Consider the following 25,545-nt stretch of genomic DNA (forward strand, 5'->3'; position numbering starts at 1 on the left):
CAATTCCTGTAAGCACAGCAGGAATTTAATTCTAGATCTAAGATGGCAATATCCATACTGTATTTCCCATAGGGGATTTAAATCAATTTATACACAGAGAAGTACATACATGCATATACAAATATGTCCAAGGGTACCTATTAAAGATCAAACACCTTTGCACCTCTCAAGAGGCAAGGGTTGAGCTCCGTGGAGCAAAGCCATCAGCCCAGGCCCAGATCTGTGTATCTTGAGCTGAAGCTCACGATTCAGATTTCCCCCTTCTTTTCTGTTAAGGAAATTCTTTCCTTACATGCTTTGTTTCAATAAAGTTTTGGGCTTTTTAAGGCTGGAAGGCATAGAAGAATGTAGCAACTACATATGCACATAGTACATCATTTTGTGGACAAGAATTTTTATTACACAGTAAGAAAAACGAATAAGCTTTTATACAAATTAGGAAACTGACAAGTATTAGCTAAGTAGTACACTCCTGACCATGTCTCAAGCTATAATTTGATTTAGAAGTCAACTGCACAGAATGATTAATGCAGGTACATCTCATTCATTAATAGATATGATGCCATTTAACACCCTGCAGGAGGAAAAGAGAAATTCAAGCTCATGTATGGATTACTTCAAGCATGACTGTCATCCTGGAAATAGTTATATCCATGTACCTATATCCACCTTTCAGCACAGAGCAACCTGCAGATCACCAGATTTAGTTAAAGAAGCATTAACATTCCCATCTCAAAAGTTTTATGGCCATACCAGGACATCCCTCCGTGTCCATCCAGCATATTGCCACGCCATCAGATCACAGCACTCTCCACTGGAGATTGAAACAGGCTTGTCTGCCTCAATAACATTCACTTACCTTGTTTTTATGATGAGGATCTTAATCTTCCTCTCAATATAACCAGTACAGGAGATGCTACTATCCCTGTCTGAAAACTCCCTTGGATTTTAGTTTCCTTACATCCCAGTATTTTTTGCATTTTCAAAGCATCGAGACTTTCAATGACCTAATAAAACATCACTTTTCTTGTGATTCTTGTTTTAGCCCTCACAGTATGTCTGTAAGACTGACCATACAATACCTGGCTTGCTATGAGCAGGCACTGCCCTTATCTTTCAAGTTAGTGTTCTTCCAGAACATGAAAAATCAGGTATCAGATCAGCAAAAATCTTAGGAGTCTTATGTAAAAGGAGAAAAAAAAAAAATCAAAATAGAAACAATCCACCACAGTATGATTCCGTGACTTTGCTCCCTCTGATTATCTGTAGTTCTCTTAAAAACAAAAGTGATGTCAATTTGCTGGCTCTTCAGGTGTTCGGTTCCTTGCACAGATCTTAATCCTCTCAGATACTGCCAGACACTGGACATCTGGCAATCAGAGAGGAGAATGCAGGCAGAGCTGCTTTTTGGCTACATGCAAGGCACTGGAACATCAGTGACTGATCCTAACACACCATGGCCAAAGAACAGAATAGGAAACTTTGAGCAGTTCAGATTTTTCTCTGTACCAAACAACAAATAGTAGGTGAAAAAAAAATAGAAAGAATGCATTTTTCATTCCTAAATCTATTGGTCCAGTTTTGTCTCTTAGGGTATGAAAAATATTCATCACAGCCTCATTCCCAGCACCTACTCTAGACTCTCCAGGGCCTTGTCCAGAAGTCTCCAAACTCCAGAAGATGGAGAGGCAGTGGAAGCCCCTCTGTTCAAGGACGCCACTCTGGTCTGCTCCAAGCACATCCCAGCTACTGCTGTTCAGAGAAGCTAAGGCTGTCAGAGAGAAAGAATTCCAGTTCAACAGTATCATCAGTGGTCTCTACTGGTACATTACGCTTTTCCGCAGTGGGTGAGTAATGCTGTACTTTGTGTCCTGAAGCCAACATCCTGGAAGTTCCATTGCAGGAACATGCCTCTGGGTGTGCGGTGCTGTTTGAGCAAACACAGTTCGGATGGTAAACACCTGGAGAAGAATTGGGTTGGCAATGACTAGGGATGTAGTATTCAGCCTCCTCTGGACTTGATTCTACTGGATTATGAAAAGGATAACCAGGCATGCAATATGTCTGGAGACAGTTCCTGGTTTTGAATCCAGGGTGAAGCCCTAATTTAGCAATAAGGGGCTTCCCAACATTAACCTCCTTTCTTTCATCCATTGTATCTTCCATTCCTGAATACTCATAGTGCAAGCAAATAGTGAAGATCAAATGTTCCTGTAAAAGCAGAAAGAGGGGGAGATAAAAAGTTACACTTCCTCTTCAAATAAACGCTACAGGAAACCCTTAGAGAGGCCGCAGTTTTCTGGAGAAGCAGAGTGACTGTTTTAGGAGCTAGAGACACACAATGGGCAGGCCTTGCTTCCTGAGGTCCTCTTTTGGTCACTACTTGTTCACTGAACAGTCTGTATTTCCAGAAGCACTTGTGTTACCTCAACTGCCAAAAGCACTGATGAAGAGATGCCAGGCTGTGTCTGGCACAGGTGTTCATGACACAAAGATACAGAGACACTTAGCAGTGCCCAGTCTGCTGAAGAGAACCTTTCAAAAACTGTATGCTCAGGAGCACAGGCTGATACACAGCACTTTAATCTCCTACTAATGACTTTCTAAGAGACAGCTCTGCTTCAGGTCATGTTCTTCCTGAGAAGTATAGGAACACCCTCAGAGCATGCAATAGGTGATCTGCACAAAAATAACCATCTTGGCCAAGTTCAGCATGAGCCTGGAAAATACAAAGGGCCTTGCACACTGGTTTCAGGACTACATATGTATTTTACTGCCTTTTACTTTTCAGCTGAAATGAAAGTCACTGAACTGGGTTATTATCCATTCTTTCCCTCCAAAAAACTTACTACACTAACCATACAGAGCTGCCTCAACAGAATGTCAAAGCAACATAAGTAGTGTCATTTATCTGGGCATACTTGTAATGAACAGTAAATACTAACCCTTAGTTTTTGCAGTGAACTCAGCCTGGTGTAGAGGCAGTGTTTGGGAAGGTCCTTTGATACTAAATAGCTTCCAGTTTCCTCAGGAGTTCCTTTATTGGCCTCTTTAGGATCTACATCCAAGTCCTATTGCAAGAAAAAAAAGAGAACTTAATTGATGATATAGAATTTGTAGATCATAAAATAGTATTTCTTTCAGTTTGAGAAGTTGCAGCATTTTAGACCCATTTTATTATACAAGATGCAACTTGCTATGGGTGGAGCAGAAAATTTTCAACTTCAGTGGAGCAAGATCATGAGACAGCAGCAGGAAGCACTTACGAGTGGGAAGTCTGTGATGTGGGCTCTGCAAGCTGTGATTTCAGGGGGCTTCTTAACTATCCGGGTATAGATTATCATGACATTGGAGAACTCGGCTGCAAACCCCAACTGAATCTGAACACCACACTGGAATTCAAGGGACATACTTTCTGGAAGCTCTGCCAATAAATAACACATTGTCACAGTCTAAATATAAATTTAGCATATGCATTTTTCTTTTTCAATCATTTAACAAACAAGAATTAAGTGCTTGGGATCACAAATAAACATTGGCATCTCTAAGAGAGTCTTCCTGTATGACGAGTGGTCTTAGAATGCCATCCCTGACCCTCTGCCCCAACTGTCAAAGAAATTTGAAGATGTACTCCAACAGGTTTAGGCGAAAAGGGTAAAAACAGGTCTTAAACCCCACTGGCTTTCTTAAAAGGCTTGCAAGCCTGGAACTCATCTCAGTCTTATTTTATTTTTCTTAGTTGTCTGCATTGAAAACTTCTTTTCATCATACACATTTACCATACAGTTTACCTGCCTATTTTAGGTGATTACTTTAGAATGAGATCAATGACATCTTACAAATGTCACTTCTAGACATGCAGTACTGGGAGACTGTCCCAGAAGACAGATAACCCATAAGTCTCCCCTCCAGTGTCTGAGTGGTCTTAAATATACTGAATATACATGAATTCTACATGGCACCTTGTTCATTACTATCTCACATAGGGGTAAACACCAACCCAAAAACTTCCAACTGAACATAGTAATGAAAACGTAGCTATAGCCTTGAATTTCTTCCATTTCCATTCAATAGTACATGCCCTCCCTTCTCCCATCATGGTAGCAGCATCATCTAAAAGCAGACTGTACTGTACCATGAGCTTTGGCCCACTGCAGGTTCCGTGCCAGGGACTCTGCAGAAGATGTGCTTTGTTGAACAGGATCAGTTAATGCCCTTTTCTCTGACAAGCTGCTGCGGATCTCCAGGGCTTGCTTGCCTTTGGTAAGGGGACACTTGCCCATGTCTAAAAACAAGATGCAGAAAGGTTCTTTCAAAATCAATGCTGCTGCAATTCCAACTGAATTAAGTACCTTCCTGCAATGTGTGGTTATTGTGGTTATGCCAGAGCCAGCACATCCATCAAGAGCTGCAGTTTTACAAGTACTCCTTGCTCAGCTTTTCCTTCCCTTAAGGCCAAAGCAGTTATGCAGAACCCTGGCCAACATCGTCCCCTGTTCCTCAGAGCCAGTCCAAGCAGCATCACAGCTCTGACTGGGTAAGGTCCTAATTAGAGTGGCTAATTTCAAGAATGTGAGTAATTCCATTAGGGGAGATTATTCTAAAGAACTGGGGGCAAGCAGAGTATTTTAGGTTTAGATACAAGGGCCCAATATTGATTATTTAACAGCATCACTAATGACCCATGTGTTAGGACAGAGAACAAAACTTGGAAAGTTTGCAGATGATTAAAAACTGAGAGGAGTGGCTGATACCCCACAAGCCTGTACTACTCTTTAGAGGGCCCTGGATGGGCTGTGGAACTGACAGAGAGGAGTGTCACGAAGTCCAATAACAGGGAACACCAAGTTCTGCTCCCAAGCAGGAATAATCCCTTGCAGAGGTCCACAAAGGACCTGACTGACTGGGATGCAGCTTTGCAGGGAAGGACCTCTGCGAGGAAGAACCTGCTTGGGGATGTAGTGGCCACAAAGCTGACCATGAGCCAGCACTGCACTCTTGTGGCACAGGCACAGCAAGAACCACAGAGCCAGCAGGCTGCAGCCTTTTCCATGGGGGCTGTTTCCGTGGAACACTTAATGGGAACATTCCTCTGGCACTGTCTTCACAGAACTTGTGTACACCCTGACACCCAGCACCTGGGACTACTCACAGCAGTGCTTGTCATGCTGCCTGACAAGTCAATCTTTCCCTGCACTCTTGAACAGAACACAAAGCTCTGTGACCTGCAGCTGCCCCAGGCTGCTGAACCCAGAGCAGAGCTGGGCTGATGGACCTACACACACCAGCCTGACACTGTTCTGTGCTTGGAGCAGGTGTTTGCCCAGAAGCAGTAGGATTATGTTAATTGTTTAAATGAACATGCAAATGACTGGACTACCACAAGCAGCTGGCACCACAGGACAGAAGAGCAGTTTTGTGGATGGACAATTCAAAGCTCCATGCAGAGAGATACTCAGAAAAGTATAAAACTGAACACTACTAAAGAAGCTGAGCATCAGGAATGTTGTTAATATGCTGCCCAGTAGCACCTGCTATTTGAACCAAAACACAAGAAAGAGATTTAATTAGTGTATCACGTTCACCATGAGAGGAAAGACATGGAAGCGAAGTTGTTTTCAGTAATGCAGACCGTGAAGACTGTTAGTGCAGTAAGCTGGAGCTCACCTTCTGCAACTTTATCAAGCAGAACAGTGACCTTCTTGTCTTCTAACAAACGGTCCTTCAGGAACTTCATGAAGATTCCATTGGCCAACCCCAGCTGCTGAATTTCATAAGCTTCTGCTCCTTGGCACCTGTGAGATCATCAACATTGGACAAGGAAAAAACACTGAAAAACCTGCAAGATTAAGAGTAAATTTATACTGGGAGTGGGGAAAGAAACCCTACAATTTCAAAACCAGGTTGTGTCCAAGGCCAACCTGCTCTTCGTGTTCCCCTGCAAGCAGCTGATGGAAGTGTCTCTTAAAATGAGATCACAAACTAGACCTGTTCATCAAACTGCTCATATGAGGAGCTTAAATTTATTATCGACAACTTTAGTAAAGCTCCTGACTACTTCTATTCAGCAGTTTTTGCACTTGAAAAGTGACCAAGGTTAGAGGCCCACAGCACAGCTCTGAAAAAGATCAGCTATACAATCTCAGTCATTTCTGTGGCACAGAAGAATAACTTCCTTACGTTGCATATCCAAAAACAATATTGGCCGTAACCTTCAGAGCATCCAAGATAAGAACTGTGTCATCATATTCATTTCTGTAATAAATGGAAACACAAGAAAGTAAAATAGTAATTTGAGAACTCATAATGGCAACAAAATCAAAACAGAAAAGAGAGAGTTCAGAACCAGTATTTGTTTCACTCCTACAAGTCTGTAATGAATCCTGATTCTCAAATACAAAAGTCAGCACCATCAACACTCTGCCTGAGGGCAGTGTAAAGACAGAGGCATCAGGCATTACCCAGAGAAGGGCATGCTGTAGTAACCAGTAGAGTTTAGCTGCAATCTCTGCAAAACACAACTCTGATATCCATCCATTTTAGGTCATTTCAAAAATGGCATGGTTTTTAAAAAAATTTTCTTTTCCCCACCAAACACGGTGCTGTTAGTACAAGGCTTACGTCGATGGATTTTCTATTTGGCCAGCAGATTGCGAAGCTGAATTGGATCATGGGCATTTCATTAGCAGAGAAGTTTAGAGGCTCCACAGATACTAAAGCATCAGCAACTTTCTGTTATGAAACATTCCTCAGAGACTAACTGCCAGAAGTGCTGACTGAAGAGCTGATTTCAAGTGCAAGTTTATTGATCATAGTAATTTCTCAACGGAAAGAACACAGTACTTTGTGTAGAAAAATCCCATAAACAGTTGGTTTTTAACCTCTATATAAAGATAAAACATCCTCAGTATAGAAGCAAAATCCATGGCTCTCAGGAGTTCTAAAATAAGGACTTCCCTTGAGCCCTTCTGCTAAGTTAGCATGCCTTTGATCACAGGGCTTTTCCTTCCTCCCTGTAATGAAGAAGATGGATAATGATCCCAGGGGAAAGGGTCCTGTTTTTTCTTTAAGATGCCAAATTTTATTTTTATCTGATCAGTCTTTTTAACTTTTAAAAAACAACAGCAAAAAAGAAATAAATGTCATTGAAATCAGGAGGCAGGTATGTACTCATGTGAACCACCATGAGGTTCGCATCTCTATCCAAGGTCATGGACAGAAGTCGGTGGGTGAATCCTACTGATGCTAAAAGCACTCAGGGTCAGGCTGTGAATTCTCAGAAGCATGAACTTTGCAGTGCAGTGAATTCTCAGCCTAAAGACTTCTCATCTGCAGGAGGCCCAGCTTTCTGTTGAGATCCCAAAGAGCTGAGGTCAGCTCTCACCACCCGGGAATGTAGGAGATACCTTTTGCGACACATATCCAGCAGGAACACGTTGAGTCCCGTCTGCTTCTCCTGCATCAGCCGCAGGATGTTCTGCACACACAGGCAGTTTGCTGAGCGGTAGGGATTCGGGGCATCAACAGGAACCATGAAACTGTTCCCATAGTTTTCGTAGCCGTGGCCAGCATAGTATAACAAACCTGAGTTCAAAACAGGTGTGATAATGAGCAGTGCATCAGATACTTCTGTCCATTTTAGCGGGTCAAAGCCATCAATGCATAGCGCTGATTGTGGGCCAGGGAGCTCACTGAAGCCACTCCAAGCTACATTAACATCAACTCCACAATACACTAACACAATGAATTAAAACAAGCAAAAAAATCACACATGCAATAGAATCAGTTAGATAATTGCATAAACACACCAAGTTAAATACTCTCAAAATGTTTTAAGTAGCTATGACCTCTAACAGAGGCAGCCTGTTGTATGTGATGTGTAACTCACAGATAGGAACGAGGAAATGTGCCAACCGTAAAACATCTTCTCCGCATGTGCAATTACAAAGCTCTGAGCAGCAGTAAGTCTGCAGCTTATAAACAGAAAAGAAAATGCTGAAGAGTTTGGTAGGACTACAGAGCACATGCCCATTACCGACTACCAACAGCTCATGTTCAGTTGACTGCAGCTATATCTCCTAGTTACAGACTCATGACTCTTCTGGGTCTACTAAACAAACTCTTTGCATGCTTACCTAGCCAGAAATTACTATCCTGCCATCATGTCCCTCATGTGTCACTACACAACAGTCTACAACATTTTAAGATTTAGAATCTTCAATAAAACATGCAATATTTTTGTAGAAAAACCAACCTGATCAGGGAATTAAAGAAACTTTTTCTCAACCTTGAGAAAGGGAACTGCAAGCTAAGACTTAAGATTTTCCTTATATGAATAAAAATGTCCAATATTAAAGTAATTTAAATTTGCATGAGGATTAGATGACCTTAGAATCAATAATATCTACTGCCATAAAATGCAGTTACCAGAGGCTTGTATGATTTAATTGGATTTTCCTATTGCCTATTCCCAGTGCTGGTTTTCCTTAATGATGCAAATTCCATCTTCTAAAAAGAATTTTTATTTATCTAGTCAAAGCAGCCTGCGGGTCAGATTTGCAATTAGAATACAGTGCTCAGTTGAATAAAAGCTAACAGAAATCTGACAATTTATGCTGGCTAGAGATATTGTGTTCTTATCTTGTTATTCTTACTAAAATTTGCTGAAAAATTTAAGTCACTACAACACTGGCAGATTCAGATAAAACCCAAGGCTCACCCTAACATACTAGCTCGTGGAGGTGGACATGCTAGATGTTTTCACCTTTTCACTACACAGAGCTACAAGAAATGAAAATATGAGGGCTACCTGAGCCTGGTGAGCTTCAAGAGAATATGTTGCTATGAAGTGCAACTGCATAATCTTGTGTCAGGCCCTAGGTTAAAAAGAAAGCCTTAATGTGATTTCCAGAGCTCAGATCTGGACCTAAATCAGGGTTATATTTGATATTCTATGTATCTGAGCGTATACTCTCTAAGTAATTGGACTGACTGACTACATTCCTTTTCTATCCTTGGCAGATGACTGTGCTATGTGTCAAGTACCTGCAACAGTTAATATGTTGAGCTCAACATCAGAAATAAATCTGCACATACCTGGGGTAAGTGGAGTAAACATATTTGGAGAGCCTCGACAGAGACTCGCATACAATAATTTTAAGTAGGCTCAAGTTCCTCAGAGACGTCAGCATTTAACTGATATCTGCCTCCCTTCCCCCCTCCCTCTCATTTAAAAAGAAAGCAGCCTAAATATTTTTAGCCTTTCCAACACATGGGTCTGTGCTTTTACCCTGTGTGGAATACAATGTTAATTGCAACCTACATTTAGAACAGCACAGACTTAAGACAGCAGAGGAGACAACCATCATCACTTTGTTTACTACTCCTGCTCTTAAGGACCAGCATCTGAAATGCCACTTTCCTGGCAGTAAGCCATAATTACACAACCTAGTAAGCATCAGGTTTATAGAGCAGGGACTAAACAGGAGTAGTCATTATGCCTCTTCTATTTGAAGCTATGTCCACTAAAAAAGGCAATAAATCATTACCTATTTGTGCACTGACAGCATCTTTTATAGGCTTTAAGCCATTCATAGCCACTATGCAGAAAGAACAAACTAATCATTTAAATGGGAGTAGTTATTGCCAAACACCACTGAAAAACTGTTCTGCTTACCTTTTGTATCAACTGGCTGGAAAAGTACAACTGCAAAAATATGCCACATAAGAACTTTCATATAGTGCTGCTGCGAAATTAATTAAAGCCTTTCAGTACTTTATTTGCTACATTCATGTCCACAGTTAAGGAGAAAAATTGAGAAGGTGCAAAACTCTCAAAGCTCACTTAAACAGGTAAGCCCATCTATTTCCCAGGGAATAATAAGAGCAAACTGCTCTCAAAAGCCTCATGTTCCTGCCAGACCAAGGCTTCGTGTCAGGCAGATTTTGGCTCAGATATAAATGCCCAAATGTCAGGGCAGGCAGTTCTGCACAGAAAGAGCATCAGGTAACACACCCATAAAAAAAGTCATGCCAAGAAATAAGCTGACCTTGTGTTCCAAAAAGGGATCAAATAATGTTTTCTCAAATGGATTTTTACTACAGGAATTCTGCAATCCACTAAATAGGGACCTGGGAAAACATTTTGCTCTCTGTCCTAAATAATTTCTGGAGTTTTCTATACAATCTTAGAAATATGACAGAATAGTGGCAGTCAGCAGAAAACATAAGAACTTTTCTTACGCTCCAAACCAGATCACTCTTGGCCTTTTCCATGCAAGGCTTTTGCTCCATGCATCAATTCCATCATGCTCTTCTCCACTTCTGTACTGTGCTTTGTGCCCCAAAATCAAATCTAGGCAAGCAAAGTACTATCAATAATATCAAACAAAATAAAAGTCTGCACTGCAGTTTTAGGTGTGATTAAAGAATGAAGTTCAAACATTTGATCTGTTCTAAAAGTAAAGGAACAATAACATTTTAACCGAAGTCAGAAGATATGCTGGTGGGTGCCTTTAACTTACTCTTCTCATTCTACATACATCATATTTACCATGAAGGTTGCTTAGCAGAGGGAAATACCAGATGTTTGCTACTTGATACATACAAAACTGACCTACTTCAGAAGGGATTTATGTGTCCTTACCATAAACTCCTTCGTCCAGGAGAAGCAAAAATTCATCCACTGCATTGCGCATCTCAGACTCGGTAAGATCCAGCAAAGATACAACTTTGAAATCCAGCTGCCTTAGTAAACTGGTCAATTCATAGACATCTACCATTGGAGCCTTGAGCTGGGGATGATTCCAGTAGCTCATGTTTCCTATTAACAGAGCCACCTTGTCTGTGGCTGCCAAGACACACAGAGGAAAAAAAAAACATGTCACATTTATATATTCCATAGATTCAACACCTTTAGATTGAAAGTTTTCCAAAGTGAAAAGAGTATCAATCTCACTTCAGGCACAATATTTTATCTGATTTTACAAGTCATCCCACATTAACAACCCAGCTCAACTCTCTTTTCAGCCTGAAGAAAAAAACTCACCTGCATGAGAGAGGAGCACTTACAACACTCCTCCTCACACTAATGAACCTGAAAGGGCCATTAAATTCTGACAGGGGCCAGCAGCCTTTCCATCTGGTGTAGTATCAACAGGACAACATGCCTGACCACTCAAGTCTACAGTGCAAATTTAAGAATGTGATTTAAAAACCCAGCAACTATTCTTCATATCACATGTGCTAACTATCTCTTTATGAGCTTCAGCTCAGCATCAAAGGATCCACATGACAGAATGGGGAGAGCTGCAAGGACAGCATCTCCTTAGCAGACGGGACAGCAATCCTTTCTATCACATCATCCCAATACCACTGCCTCCAAGTGTTCAAAGGAATGGAGTAACACACTGGCTAAGGTCTGGCCACAGGAATCTGAAGCAGTAAACTGAAACAGATGAAAAGCTGCAAACGTTTCACAGGGTCACTAAAAATACTGGTGCCCTCAGCACAGTTTACACCTGAAAGGGCAAACAAGCATTCTAAAAGGACTACACAAATATCCACATATCTCCCTCCCTGGAGCTCTCTATTTGCCCCATGGGTCTTGCACTGGCAGTGTCAGTAGCAGCAATACTCAGAAGCAGCAAAATCTGTGTCCTACATGTCAAATACATACAGTCATTTCAGTACAAAACTACTTACCCACAGGTCTGTGACTTGACTCTTCTTGTGGGTCTGTTTGAAATAGAAGAAAAGAGCAGCATGTCAGTGACTCCAGAAAATGAACTGCATCTTCCCCACAGCCATAGTCTAGTAGCACTGCTTTCCCTAACACTTTCCTGGTTTAATGCAAGAAAAAGCCCTCTTTGTTTTGGTGGGGTTTGGGGGTGTTATGTTAATATTGTTGTTTTTGTTTAGATTATTTCCTTCACCCTCTTCCCGCAAACAACCTGACAGGATGTGAATAGCTTATTCTATAGATTAAGAAAGAATAGATGCTGAATCTCACAAACTGCACGCTGGCATTTTCAGTGACATCCGACCAGTTCATCTTCTCCAAACAAAAAGCAGACGTGCAAGGTGGGGGATGCTTAGCAGGGATTCCCATCTGAATCTGAAAATTATTTTATTCTGTACTTCACAGAGGGGTGGCAGAGCCACTGCTGTGCCAAGAGAAACAGTAAGCAGCCTGCCAAAGTGGTTCACCTGGATAACATGACACAGTATGACAGAAAAGCCCTTCAGTGGCTGAAACTGAGACTGGGCAAACATAAACGAATTTGATATCTAACCCAGGATAGTATCTTTGGGAGTTGAGGTTTTGGGAAAACTATATCAGGGATAATTCCCTCTGGAGCAACACTGTAAACCAACATTTCTATAATAACCACCTAACAGTCTTCAAATCACACTGGCTGACTCCAACATGACTGGAAGAACTATGCCACTCAACATATCATGAGTCACAGCCAGACACCTCACATCTTTTCACCTTAGTTATCTGAGAAAGCAGCAATGTCCTAAAACCAAGTCCCAAGAAACCACAGACAAGAAAGAGAATTCCCTTTGTATCTGTGTAAGTATATGTGCAGCCTTGGGCTATTTTACAAACAGCAACTCTATGATTCTCTATATGCTTCAAGTGAAATCTCTTGGAACTAGAAAGCTGTGCTGCTCTTAAGGTGATACCAGCTCCTATTCAGTTCTCAGTTACAGGTACATCCAAATACTGTAAAGTTTATACTGCAACCCAGTGAGCCTTCAATTACTTGTAACATAAAATGAAGATGCCAAGGTTAAGTTTTTCAAAACTTATCACTCACCTGATTCGTGAAGATCACTTAAATCTTCTGTGAAGGAAAACACCAATAAAATAATAGTTTAAACAAGAAGCAGAAACCCCATTTTATTAGTAAAAACGTAAGTGCCATGCCATTATTAAACAAAGCCGAACAAAGAAAACAAACTACCTTTCTAAAATACTTTTGACTTTGCATTTCTGCAAATCAAACCTTTTGTGTTTATTCCACACAGATAAGAGAAAATCCTATAGCAATACATTAAGCTGTGCTAGATGCAGCATTGCAGTACAGTAGATGTAAAAACAAAGTGGGGGACAGTTATGACATCTCAATCCCACAGGCAAGCGAGTAGGTTGAAGGAAAAAGGAAAAGGTATCAGAATCATCCCACTGAAGAACAGATGTTTGAGGGGCTGCTGAAAAAGCAACATCCTGAGCAAAAAATCTGATTTTAGGAAGCCATGTGTATTCAGAAAGACTTCAGATACAATCTTCAAACATCTTAAACTACCACGGGTTTCACCTCTTTCTTCTGAGAAGACTGGAAAGCAGGGAAAAGAAAACTAACATCTCTGAAGCACCAGTGCTCTCTCGGAGCAGCCTCGCACCACTGTACCCAACCCCATGTGCTGCGGATATTGCAGCTTCCGAGATGCTCAGCAGTCGAGGGAGGGATGGTACCAACATTAAGGGTCACAATACACTTCTTCCTCCCTGCTGCAACAGTGCAAAGGAGAACAGAAATCATCCTGAGGACGGTGCTAAAAAGACTTCTGCAGACATGGAGCTGACATTGGAACTAGCTCTAGCCAGCTCTCTAAGATCATCCAGGTTCCTGAATATCTCCAGATTTTCTTTCTAGGATGCTGCCTCCTGAGCCCCACCAAAGAACTTTCCAGATCATTCGAATGCCACAAAAGAAGGAAGTAGCCGTGTGATCTAGATCATGGTGTCCAGGCAAAGAAGAGAGAAGAACATGCAGAAGGACTATTGCATCATCCATCAGTGTTTTAAACCCAAGCTCTTAACTCACATACGCCTTTCAGCAACACACTCAACAACCTGTCATTCCCATCACCAATTGTTAAAACTGATTCACAATTAGAGGTTTACATTACCTTCTGTGCACTCCACTGCCACAGCCTTCCTTCCTTGTGTTTTAAGGAGGGAAAAAAAATTGGAAGACGAGCTCTCAGTTCTGAGAGTTAGCACACAAGGTGGAAGATAAAGGGCACTGTCAAGCTGCTCTGCAATGTGGCTCACTTTAGAGCAGTGTAAATTTGCATTGGCCATAACACTACAGTAATGATTCCTGAAACTCAGGAGTACTAAACTAGGGTGTCTCTTAAGTTAGGAAGTTACACGGTAGTATTGCCAGATAGATCTGGAAGCTATACAAACAGATCTGCTCTTCTTCAGTTCCCTGCAAATACACATGCATGAACATGAAATGTGTTCATTTGTTCTACGTGAAATGAACAAGCTCACCTCTCCTGATTGCTGAAGGACTCCATGTAACAGAGTTCATGTCTCCAGCAAGGGTTAAAGTGGTTTTTAGTTGTCAAAAAGCATGTATCAGCTAGCAATCTGCTAACAAGCCACATACATGCTGGCAGGGCTGAAAAGGGACAGTACTTCTGTACTGGTTATCATAAAAACCCAAAACTCTAAAATTACATTTGCTGGATGCAAGCACAGGTGTTTTAACAAATGGATAAACTAAAAATATAGAAGGCATGCACTTGTCTTAATACTGAAAGCTTCAAAAAAAAAAATTTAGTGATGTAGAAGAAATGGACAAAGGAGCTGACCTGTATGAAATAGAAGAACTCCTTACCTATAATGACTTCTACTTTCTTGCTGTCTTCGTCCTCCCGGTCATTGAATACATGACACCAATATGTTCCTTGATGTCCCACATCCACGCAAGTTACCTATGCAAGCATCATCACAATCATCCCAACAGACCTCCAAAAAAAACCTGCATCAGGTATTTAAGCCTCACATCTAAGCCCCACAGGCAAGAAAGAGTAAAAAAAACTAGCAGCACTTCAAGTGAGCACTTCATCAGACGTTATCATGGTTCTGGAGAAATTCTTTTCTTCAAGGGAACTTTCTGTGGTAAGCTTAAGGTGGTTAATGTTAGCTCCCAAGTGTGGCCCATTGCAGTAACTTACTGTGTAGACATTTTTGCTCCCATTTGCCAAAGGAAATCCATTTCTGAACCATTGGTAATGAGGAACTGGGTTTCCAACAGCTCCACATTCTAGTACCAAAGCATCCCCCACTGTCAGGTTTTGTGGCTGAGGCTGATTACAAATGCACAACTTGTTTTCAGGCAAACCCATTAAGAGCCCTTAAAAACGAAAAGGAAGTAACAAGAAAAGGATGTGTGAGACAACCTAAGCACAACAACAGGGACCCAAGTGCCTTGAGGAAGCAGGAAGGCACTTTCAGAAGGTGTTTTTGCCACTCACCATGAGGCATATCCTGAAGCTCACAAACTTCAAGGCGTACCCACCGACTGAACGTGAAAGAAGATTCACTGTTCACTCGGCAGATGTAAAAGCCAGAATCCTTTACACTCACTGGACTCAAAACCAGTTCTGGAGAATTACCATGGGGAACCTGCATCACAGATGAACCAAAAATACTTCCATTTCAATTGGTTTAATCTTAACCAGGATCGAGCATTATAATATTTATTTCCAAGTCCTTAACACCATCCTCAACTCCTTCACTTACTGTAGCCTGAGACAACTGAACTTACAGCTTCCTTTCTGCCCCATTCCACATTCACAGCCCCCAGGAATGAAGTGGTGTGAACATAAGGAATCACAGTTTTGTTTTAGCACATTCATAGGATCATCCAGCATTTCTTAAACTTTCTGAGTATTATGAGTATATACAGCAATCTTCTCTCATTGTGAATAAGAGTCTTAAAAAAAAAAAGGACGATCCAAAATCATTATGTGTTATTTTCACTATTTAAAAACCCTGCATTCTCTATGAACTCTTACCTCTTTTTCCTGCTTGAACCACTGGTATTGCACAAATGGGAGTCCTGTTGCCCAGCAGCACAACTTGACAACCTGACCAGAGAGCACTGCTTGAGAGTCTGGCTGTACAACAATCTTTACACCTTTAAGACAGAATTTACACATAGAAAAGTTATGAAGAAATACAAGTCCATAATTTATATTTGCATTTAAATTGCCCTTGGAGCCCGGAACATTTCTGTCATTAAATATACTTGAAAATAATTTGTTTGTACTGTGTATATGCACAGTTCCAATTAGTTATATTACTTTAAGACATTCAAAATTGTCTTCCACTACACAAAATCCATGCTCAAATCGAGAAGTACTCGATGGAGCTCATAAAAGGTTTAAAGCATATCATTCAGGTATTTTAATTTTAAAGGAAATAATATGTCTCATGGTATCACAGATCCCTTTTTGGAAAGATATTCTCAGTTTTAAATGTTTGCTCACTCCCAACAATTTCATTGAACTGTTCAGATTAACGCCCAGCCTGAGGGAGTCAAAGCAGTCAGAGTTTAAGTCCAACAGAGCACATTTTCCTGCTATTCCTTATACACTCTTATGTCTCTGACTCATGTGGAACATAGGGCTGGGGTTTTCTGCAAGGTAAAACTTTCTACTTCAAATCTTAACTGACACCACTCTGATATGATGCAATTATTTTCTTAACCTAAGCTATTCCAGATCTTGTTACAGCTTGGTCCCAAAACCAGGTCCACTGGTATAGCCAAGATCATCAGAAGAAGGAGAATGGAACATTTAAAAATCATGATTTGAAGCATTCTTTGCTCTGGATGGTACAACTAGACCAGAACCTACAGAGACAATAGCCTGAAACAGAGAGCACATGGCGTTTGGAAATCACGTAACCTTGCCTGGCAGAGCAGTGGGTTCTATCAACTGCCTCCACTCACATGATTACTCTGAAAGAGTAGAACACACCGTCAGCTACTCCAAAAAAAGCTGCAGCACTTTGAAATTCCCTGCCTTCCTTACTCCAAAATCACTTCCTTCTACACCTAGCACTGGAGATCAGTACCTCAACTCCTCATTTAACACTTCCTCTGCCGCTTTCTGCAGTTAAACTGTGCTGTTTTTGAGCATCACAGTCCTCTAACATTAACCAAAAGAAAAGTAACTATGCCATTTCAATTTAAAGGACAGAAAAAGTAAGAAGCCTTGCTCTTTCCAAAACTTCCACTTTCTTTTTTTTTTCCCCCAATTTGCATCACAAACAGCTCTTAAGAACATAGATAAGAAAAATCCACTGTAAGATAAGCATTTTGCACTCATCAGAAGCATTCCAAACAAGTTCTAAGAAATCTGATCCATAATTTCTTCCCAGTTTCAGTTCCTTTCCTGTGGTTTATTCAGCACTACACAGTGACTTCCTGCACGTACCATGGAATTTAATGGTTCAAAAAGAAAAACCTTCCAGCTCAATTTTGTGATTGATTACAAAGACACATAAATATTTCTTCCATTTTCCTTGGAAAATGCAGAGCATAAGTGTTACCTTTGAATATGGCAAAGTGACATCTATGGTTACCAGACTTTGAAACCATGCAAATTCAGTATTCATAATCTTATTAATAATCTGCCCTAACTGGACCCTTCCCCTTCATCTGGGATAAGTTACTGACATCTCCAGACTCTAGTGCTGGCAGCACTACCTGTCTGTCCATCTCTGGTCCATAAGCATCTCCCAGAGGCACATGCTGAGACTAAACCCCAGTCAGCAGACAGAATGACAACGCCCAGCACACCCATGGAGCCAAGTCCAAGTCTGCAACAACACTGCATGAAGGTTTGGCTTACATTTAACCTCAGAATCAGATCAGCCAATAACCTTGGTAATCATCTGGATCCCAGCTACCTAGAAATCATGCACTAAAGATGTTTTTAGCTACTGTAGAGTGCTGCCTTGAGTGTTCCCAGTGTAAAATCCAGGGCTGCAGTGAAAGCAGAGCCCAGAACTGACCTGAGTGGCTCAGACACCGGAGAGCCTCTGTGTGCTCCAGGGCCTGCAAGGACTCCACCAGCTCCACCACAGTGCAGCCCCGATCCCCCAGCAGCTTCAAGAGACTCCAGCTGGGACTGCCTTCTGGCTCCAGCACCTGGAGGGAACACTGCTCCAAGTCGAGAGGGCTATGGAATAATGTGAGAAAGACATGGCATAGACCTTCTCAATACCTTTTTCTCAGAAAGGACCTGGGTAAACAATCACTTGTAGATAAATAAAAAGATTTTTAAAAATAGAGATAGGAAATTCCCAGCTGATTTGGACATATTTGCAGCATTTCCTTCAAGTTTCAGGAGTTCAGAGGTTATTCAGTAACACGTCCACAGACAGAAAGTGGTATTAGTGAGCTGGATGGTATAAGAGATGCATATACCTCACAAGTCTCAGCAAATGTATTAAGAAACCTCCTATTTTTCACTTTTAAAGTGTCAGCAGAAAAAGTAGTACAGCACCTTTCATTTCTATGAGCCTGATTCAGAAGCCGTAGAGAGTGAGTCAGACTCTTAACTTCAAAGTACAGGAAGACTGATTTTAAAGTTGTTGTAAACAAGTGACTGCTGGAGTCCAGCCTAACACACCGACTGTACAGTGTAGTTAACTGTGTCTGAACTTTGTAGTTTCAACTTTGGTGTCGTTGTCACGCACTTTCAATCACAGCGGATTCAATCAACACAAACAAAGAAATAATGACAACTGCCTAAAGAGAATACAAGGTTACATATTTCCACTAAAAAGATTAATCAACGTTTCCTTCCTTAAATCACAGTGCTACGCAAACCTGGGGGCGAGATACCTTCAGTATGTGGTGATACTTTCACTTATGAAGTGGACGGACTTTCAGTGTTTTACGGGATTAGAGAGATAAACACGCACCGCTGGGCCGCGCCCCGCCGCCGCTGCCCGCGCCCCGCCGCTGCCCGCGCTCACCTCAGCCGCACCGTGCCGCGGCTCCCCGCTCGCTGCGCCAGCTCCCGCCAGCCCTTGCCGGGCGCCGCGCGGTCCAGCAGCTCGCTGAGCCTACGGAGCAGCGGCCCGGCCAGGCGGCTGAGGGGCAGCGGCCCCGCCGCGCCGCACTCCATGGCTGCCCGCCGGGGCGGGGCTGCCGCACGGAAGGAAGAGCCACGCGGGACGGGGCGGCCGGGCGGGGTCGGGCTGAGGGGAGCGCGCGCGCCGCGCCCTGAGGGGGCACAGCCCTGCTGAGGGGCACCGCGCCCTGTGAGGACGCCGCCCTGAGGGGGCCCAGCTCTGAGGGCCCTGCGCCCCGGGACATCCCGTCGTCCTCCTCGGACACTGTGAGGAAACAGTTCAGGTGCGGTTGTACCCCTGTTGAAATGGGAGTGTTGTGCGAGCGGAAGACCTGCTGCAGCGTCCCCGGGTGGTCCTGAGAAGGCCGAACGTGGCTTTAGAACCGGGGCTGGGGCGTAAACCAGACAAAGCCCACAAGACCTGAGAGCTGTTTCTCTCTCGCTTTGAGGAGAAAAAGCTTTATCTGACTGCAACCAGTACGACCATGGATTCTCTTCCTTTACACAACTTTTCCCAGCCTGCTGCCACTGTCGAAGCGTGCAGCGTAAAGGCACCTTGCGTCCTCAGCAAGGGAGAGGAGGGACTGCTCAGGAAGAGCCTCCCAAGATGTTCCCCTGAGTGATCGTTATCACTGCAGACAGATGGATGATCTGAAGCGAATTCTCACCTCTCTGGTATTGCAGCTTGCTCAAAGTGGACTGAAAGTGCCTAAGTAATTTTACAAACATTTTTAATCAGTGATCAAGCATTTGGGTAGCTCAGAGAAGTGGCAGATGCCCCATCCCTAGAAGTGTTCAAGATCAGGTTTGGATGGGGCTTGGAGCAACTTGGTCTGGTGGAAGGTGTTTTTGCCCATGTTGGTGTAGGGCTATATGACCCTTAAAGGTCCCTTCCAACCCAAACTGTTCTGATTTGAATGTGGCTGCCTCTCATTTCTTTGACTATTAGGCTCTTGTATAAAACATAAGATATTATTATTGCTATTTCTGAATAAGAGTGGTTGGAAGTGCTATATTTACTGCTGAAGACCACAGTTTCCTATCTGTATAGATAACACTGGGAGCAAGAAGTATTTAGCATAGTAGGATCTTGTAACCAGTTTTAGCTGCGTGTCCTTCAAAATGCTTAAGGAAAAATTTGGCACAAAAGTTGTTTTTCAGCCTTTTCCAGATCCCTTAAGCTCAGGGCAGTTTGTGCAATTCATTCCAGTTTGCCCTGTGTGAGACTTGTCTCCTTGGGTACCAAGAGTGGAAATACTTTCTTACTGCAGGATTTGCTTATTTGCCTTTGAGGGATGAAGATCATAAGGTGAATTTCTGTGTAGAGATTATGAAAAGTCCACTGTCCACTTTTGATTTCCTCAGCCTGCTTGTTAGGCACTGTGGATTTTCTCATGCTCAGCAGAACTTTTGTGTGCCTAACATCCAGCAAGTAAGAAATTCCCAACTTGCCTAGAAGAGCAGTTAGGCACGTGCTTCAAAAAACAAGCCAGTGCTTTGTTATGAAAAGCTAAGGCCAACACTTCCTCTGTCTCAAGGCCATTAGGAAATTCCTATGGACTTCTATGGCAGTAGGATGTGCCCTCTCCTCACTGCCAACTCCCTGTCTGGCAGAGGTTTTCCCAGGAAGGGCCATCTGCTGCATGTAATGAAATCGTCTCTCTTAAAAGTCAAACTGTTCAGTGATCAGACTCCCTATCCTGAGATCACACTCCAAAACACCAGCGAAGCCGTCGGCTGGCTTGCAGCTCCAAACAACGCACACAAATTCAGCCTCCTTTGTCTCCAGCAGGGAGGCCCAGCCCAGGACCAGCCTATCCCAGAACATCCACAAAGAGCTCAAGGGTAAGTGAGGGGTCGGGGTCTTTGGACTTTGAAAATTATTTGTCTGCTTTTTTTCTCCTGGGCAAATAGAATGTGTATCATAAAAGACTAATAAAGGAAAAAGAGCAAGTTACTTTTATTATCAATGCGCTACAATGGATATAGTGATTTATACTGCTGTTGACCAGGAAATGGGATTTGGTATTTCCTTCTGCTAAAGAAGAGCCATTTTTGTTTATCCCGATAGATTTTGGTGTTTCTAAACATGTTGCATTTATAAATCTGCTCACTGTTTCTGAAATTACTCTCTGCTACTATTTCCACCAAGTCTCATTAAGACAAAATTGCAAAATGTGTACAAAAGCAAGCTTCCTCCTCTAAAGAGTGTGTAAGTGATAAAAGGTATCCTGAAAAACACATTTGTTAATTCTAAATATTTATTGCACGGTCTAATATGCATTACATAAAAAGTTCCTCCATTCTTGAGGAAAAGGTCTGGTCACTTGGTAGTAATAGATGATTCCCAGTCTTCATGAATTGCTCAGTCTGACAGGGTCAGATGGTTGACAGATGTTAAAAATAGAATAAGACAGATCAGTGTTAAGAGTTGTGCTGTGATTGCTTATTTTAATTACTCTATATTAAGGTGTTTGTTTGACATGTGCAGAGCCAGTAATTTATTAGTCCATTTAGCTGATAAATTATGGATGAGGTGTTTTTATACTGTGGAGCTGTTTACAGCAGGTACTGCACTAATCAAAATGTTGTCAAAAAGCCTTGGATACTGGCAGTTGAAGAACCTCAATATATCACAGAATTTTTGGCAAGGGCATATTTTCCAGACATCTGCTTTTTGAACAGCCACAACTTCACTGATGTTTTTCTTACCTAGACCTTGTTAATCCAATAGATAGTGTGGTAACTGGTTTAGATAATACAGTGTTTCTGTATTTTGGTTTCTGACACTATGCACTCTTTGACAAGTACGCTGCTCAAGGTGTTCCATTTGGTTGTGGTATCTCAAAGGACTTGGAAAAGAATAATGTGGTTATAGTTATTTGTATTTGAGACAGAACTGAAGCAGGCAGAATTCCTGTGAGGTGAAGAAACAAGTAGAAAATGCATAATTGTAAATCTGTGCACGTGTGGGTTCTCATTACTACCTCATTGAATGTTTCACTCTGTAGTACGCTCACTGCTGTATAAATCCTTACTATAGCCCTGTGGTGAGTAGAGTTCACAAAATTCTGGTTTCTGTTCTCTTGGAGGTTGTGACTTTTACAAGGTAGCAGTTTAAGAATGCAACCATGATCACAACACATTTGGAAAATGTTTTTATGGTGTTACAAGTTGGAAAACTTGTATAGACCAGGAATGGTGGATCAGAAATTTCAATGGAACTTGATTCCATTAGTACTTACAGATGCACTGAGCTTACAAGATTCACAGTGTCAGTGTTGATGAAACTTTTAACCAAGAACTTCTGAAATCTTCTCTTAAAGGAAAAGTTTAAACACAGAACATCAGGAAAAGCATTTAAACATAAAACATTCATGGCAAACTTTCTAGAAAGATGAAGTTGTATGTTCCAGATCATAAGTATATTGTATGTATTTCCATACAGGGCATATAATACCTCCTTTAAGAAATACACATTGGTGTGTAATATCTGTATTAATTGTATAACTGAAAAGTCTTATGTTTTGTTTTACTTTGGAAGAAGAAAAATGTTAAACTTCAAAATATCTCTGTTGAGAGATGCCCTGCATGAGGAGTAAAAAGCTATGTATGTTCCCAGATATAAAACAGTTGGCAGGGTGGGAATGGGGATTAGGTGCAATGATACCTGTTGACTTCTGAGAGGAGCTAAACAAAACACATGCAAAGTTCTGTAGGAAAGTTAAAACATGTTTGAGAAATTGTCCAGGGAGAATGGCAAGGGAGTTAGCATTAACCTTGGGGCATAGCAGCATTTAAGCAGGATACTCAGATTTCACAGGTGACAGGTTTCGTGTTATACATATGGTGCTGTAGTTGGTCAGTCCTGGGATCCCATGGTTAGTGGAGATTCCGTTCTGCTTTTTTTGTTTTGCTTTGTTTCTGTTCTACTTTTGCTGCTTTCTGTTCCTTTAATCAATATTTCTTAGATATTGCTGTTCATACCAGCAAGCTTTCTGGTTGGATCTCTGTAATATATAACCATTTCTGTTCATCATCAAGACAAGTTCTGTGGTTATTGGTGGTTTGGTTTGGAAATATTTCATGTTCAACTTACATGAAGTCTAATTATATTGACCAAATTTATTGTATTTCTTTCTTACCTGCCAATAAAACATCTCTTAAAGGGATGTATGGGAATGTATAATGTATGCTCAGGCAGATGGAGAAAGAGCTTTTGGTAAATCTAAGAACAGTAGTAGAGTAGGGTGGGATGGGATAGTATAGAAGATAATTGTCTTGCAAAAGAATAACTCCAGATCCCAAAGTTCAGCCTGTCGAGTGGAGACCATAGCAGGAAGCTCAGCTGGCAGCTGAGGAGTTGTCTCAGACCAAAAAGTTCCAATAAAAAAAGCAAAGTACACAACCACTCTCTAAACAGAATCTGTCTGGTGGAGAAGTGTTCAAAGAACAGGTGAGCAGACAGTGTGTGGCTCACATCCACATCTTCCAGGCTGGCCTTTTTGTGTGTACAACTTTGGTGAAAGTTAATCCTCGAGCACTTAAGGCAAAGGGTTCTGATAGAATTGGTGTGGCCAGCAGCAGTGCAGTTCCTGCAGCCATGGTCCATGTGCACTGAGGCACACAGTGTTTCTGGAGCTCTCTCTCTTGTTTCAGCTATCCGAGAACTGCTGTCAGCTCGGTATAGAGAGCCCAAAGTGTTGGTTGATGAAAGGCTATTCCCCAGTGTGAACTACTGTGCATGATCAGTGTCATTCCCCCGGTGTTCTTCTGATATCCCCCGTGTGGGCTCACTCAGCCTCTCCCTTCCCACTACTCTGGCTGGGTGGGCGTGAGGCAGGTCCTTGGCAGGACCTGCTCTGGCTGGGAGCTTTGGGGGGTCACAGCTTGGCTCCATCGAGGGGTGGGCATTGACCAGGTGCTCACTGTGCCGTGGAAATGCGTGGGACGGACCCGGAGCCCGGAGCTGGGGCTGCACAGATAACGGGAGGTGGTTCCTGGGTGGGCGGACAGCTCCAGCAAGGTCAGGGACCAGTGAGTGCTGCTGAAAGATAGGAAGAAGCACTACTGAAAAGGGTCTGCACACAAAACAGACATTACTCCATGAATAGATCTTGAGCAAAGGAAAAATGCTTCAGAGACGTCATAAAGGGGATTTTTCCACTGACTCTAGAGGACATGAACCTCACAGAAAGGCACAAATTCACTTCTGAATTGCTAAAATGCATGAGCTTCCCGTATAAATAATTTCTGTGAATATAAAATTGCTTACAAATGAATGTGAAAAACAGAATTCACTGCTTAGAGTTTTTAGAAGTCTAAAAATAATAATAATTATAGTAATAGGATAAAAAAAGGACAGTATTTCCAGTGGGGGTGGGGGGGGGGGCATACAGACAATGTTATCTTTATACTGTTACATCAATAAGATACCTGCATAGTATTGTGTTTCATGCATAATTCAAGTGTTCTTTTGAACTTTCTGATGTTTTGGGAACCTCTTTGTCTGACTTCTTCATACCCCGGCTTATCTGCATGACATCCTGGGTGTCAGGTCAATATATTTTCATGTGTCTCCATCCTGCTGTTTCACGTCCTCTGATAAGGGTTTAGTATGCCCTCCTTAAATTTAACACGGTATTCTCTAATTGTGCTCCGGTGCTCTGGTTTGTGCCACGGTTATCTTAGCACTTGGACAGGCTGGATGGCCTTACACTGTTTTTGGTTACACAAAAGCCTTTTTTTCCCATCTTATGTTTTGCTAAGGTCCATAACACAGTACATTCATCACACTATTATTATTATTTCCATAAGTGATACATAGCTATTATATTCATTACACTGCTATTTCTATGAGGAATACAGTGCATGCTTAAGGTGATAGATTATATTATACTAACATGCAGCTAAAAAGAGTTATAATTGATACTATTTCTAAATAGTTATAATCACCAACAACATGCATAGGCTAATACATAAATGCAAAAGCCAATATCTGGTCATTTTTCACAAGAAGATTTTTGTTTTGGTAATAATTTAATAAAGTAGGAAAAATGTGATGCAAGAGAGAAAATGTAATGGCCACCTTTTAATCAAGTTTATATATTTTTGTCAGTTAATTTTTTTCTGACATTAGGAATAACCCCACAGGTCCCTCTGAAATCACTAGAAGTGGCTTTGTCACCAAAACTACCTACAAAATATAAAATATTTTAAATTTTTTTCCTTCCATGTTAAAGTGTAATTCAAAACTGTTTTGATCTCAACTGAAATAAATTATCAGATATTGAACATGTTTAATAATGTATAAAAGTTTCAATTGGGAGTGATGTCATTTCAAGGAAAATAATTTTGAACAGCCAGATTTTATGTTTAGAACTGGAATTTCAGACAATATTTTCACTATGAATAGTGAACAGGCTTTTCACAACCAGTATGGGATTATGACAAAGTATGAATTTTAAATGAAGAATCTCTTCAGGAAATTGACTTGAATTTGTTTTATTATATATTTGCCTTACAGAAATGTTGGGTGATTGTTTTAGCCATTTTGATGCTTTACCCAGCCATTCTTTTGTTAACTATTATTTGGAATGGATTGTTTTTTTGACAAATCCCGATAACTTCCTGCTATCAAAGGGTTTTGGT

The 25,545-nt window shown here is 41.6% G+C and overlaps 2 protein-coding genes across 5 annotated transcripts in view; one reads left to right on the forward strand and one right to left on the reverse strand.

The window, feature by feature from the left end:
* Positions 1–377: 377 nt before the first annotated feature.
* LOC100224698 (mucosa-associated lymphoid tissue lymphoma translocation protein 1 homolog) lies at positions 378–18,986 on the reverse strand. 3 transcript variants are annotated; one of them, XM_012577803.5, is made up of 17 exons: positions 18,797–18,985; positions 17,828–17,994; positions 15,823–15,944; positions 15,280–15,430; positions 14,980–15,158; positions 14,640–14,736; positions 13,921–13,953; positions 12,825–12,851; positions 11,704–11,736; positions 10,646–10,849; positions 7,407–7,584; positions 6,181–6,255; positions 5,668–5,795; positions 4,136–4,285; positions 3,267–3,424; positions 2,946–3,071; positions 378–2,211 (listed from the first exon to the last, which is right to left on the reverse strand). In XM_012577803.5, exons 1-17 carry the CDS (start codon positions 18,946–18,948, stop codon positions 1,747–1,749), a joined length of 2,445 nt encoding a protein of 814 aa, XP_012433257.4. In that variant the 5' UTR covers positions 18,949–18,985; the 3' UTR covers positions 378–1,746. The 3 variants fall into 3 exon arrangements, with proteins under 3 accessions (XP_012433257.4, XP_041567277.1, XP_041567276.1); XM_041711343.2 differs by lacking the exon at positions 4,136–4,285 and having other exon boundaries at positions 18,797–18,986; XM_041711342.2 differs by lacking the exon at positions 13,921–13,953.
* A 28-nt stretch (positions 18,987–19,014) lies between these two features.
* Positions 19,015–25,545, forward strand: part of LOC100227584 (alpha-protein kinase 2) — a 28,214-nt gene continuing 21,683 nt past the window's right edge. The window contains exon 1 of one of the 2 annotated variants that reach the window (XM_030258318.4): positions 19,015–20,739. The gene's annotated coding sequence lies outside the window, so the exon portion shown is untranslated. The remainder of the gene's footprint in view (positions 20,740–25,545) is intronic. The other variant, XM_072922959.1, reaches the window with a different exon arrangement.

The sequence above is a fragment of the Taeniopygia guttata genome, chromosome W, assembly GCF_048771995.1.
Source record: "Taeniopygia guttata chromosome W, bTaeGut7.mat, whole genome shotgun sequence".
In the NCBI taxonomy this organism is placed as follows: domain Eukaryota; kingdom Metazoa; phylum Chordata; class Aves; order Passeriformes; family Estrildidae; genus Taeniopygia; species Taeniopygia guttata.

Coding starts and splice junctions, on each gene's coding strand:
- LOC100224698 (XM_012577803.5), bottom strand. CDS start 18,948: ATGGAGTGCGGCGCGGCGGGGCCGCTGCCCCTCAGCCGCCTGGCCGGG. Junction 15,431..15,822: donor GGTTCAAGCAGGAAAAAGAG/GTAAGAGTTCAT, acceptor TCTGTGATGCAG/GTTCCCCATGGTAATTCTCC. Junction 11,737..12,824: donor AAGTGATCTTCACGAATCAG/GTGAGTGATAAG, acceptor TATTTCAAACAG/ACCCACAAGAAGAGTCAAGT.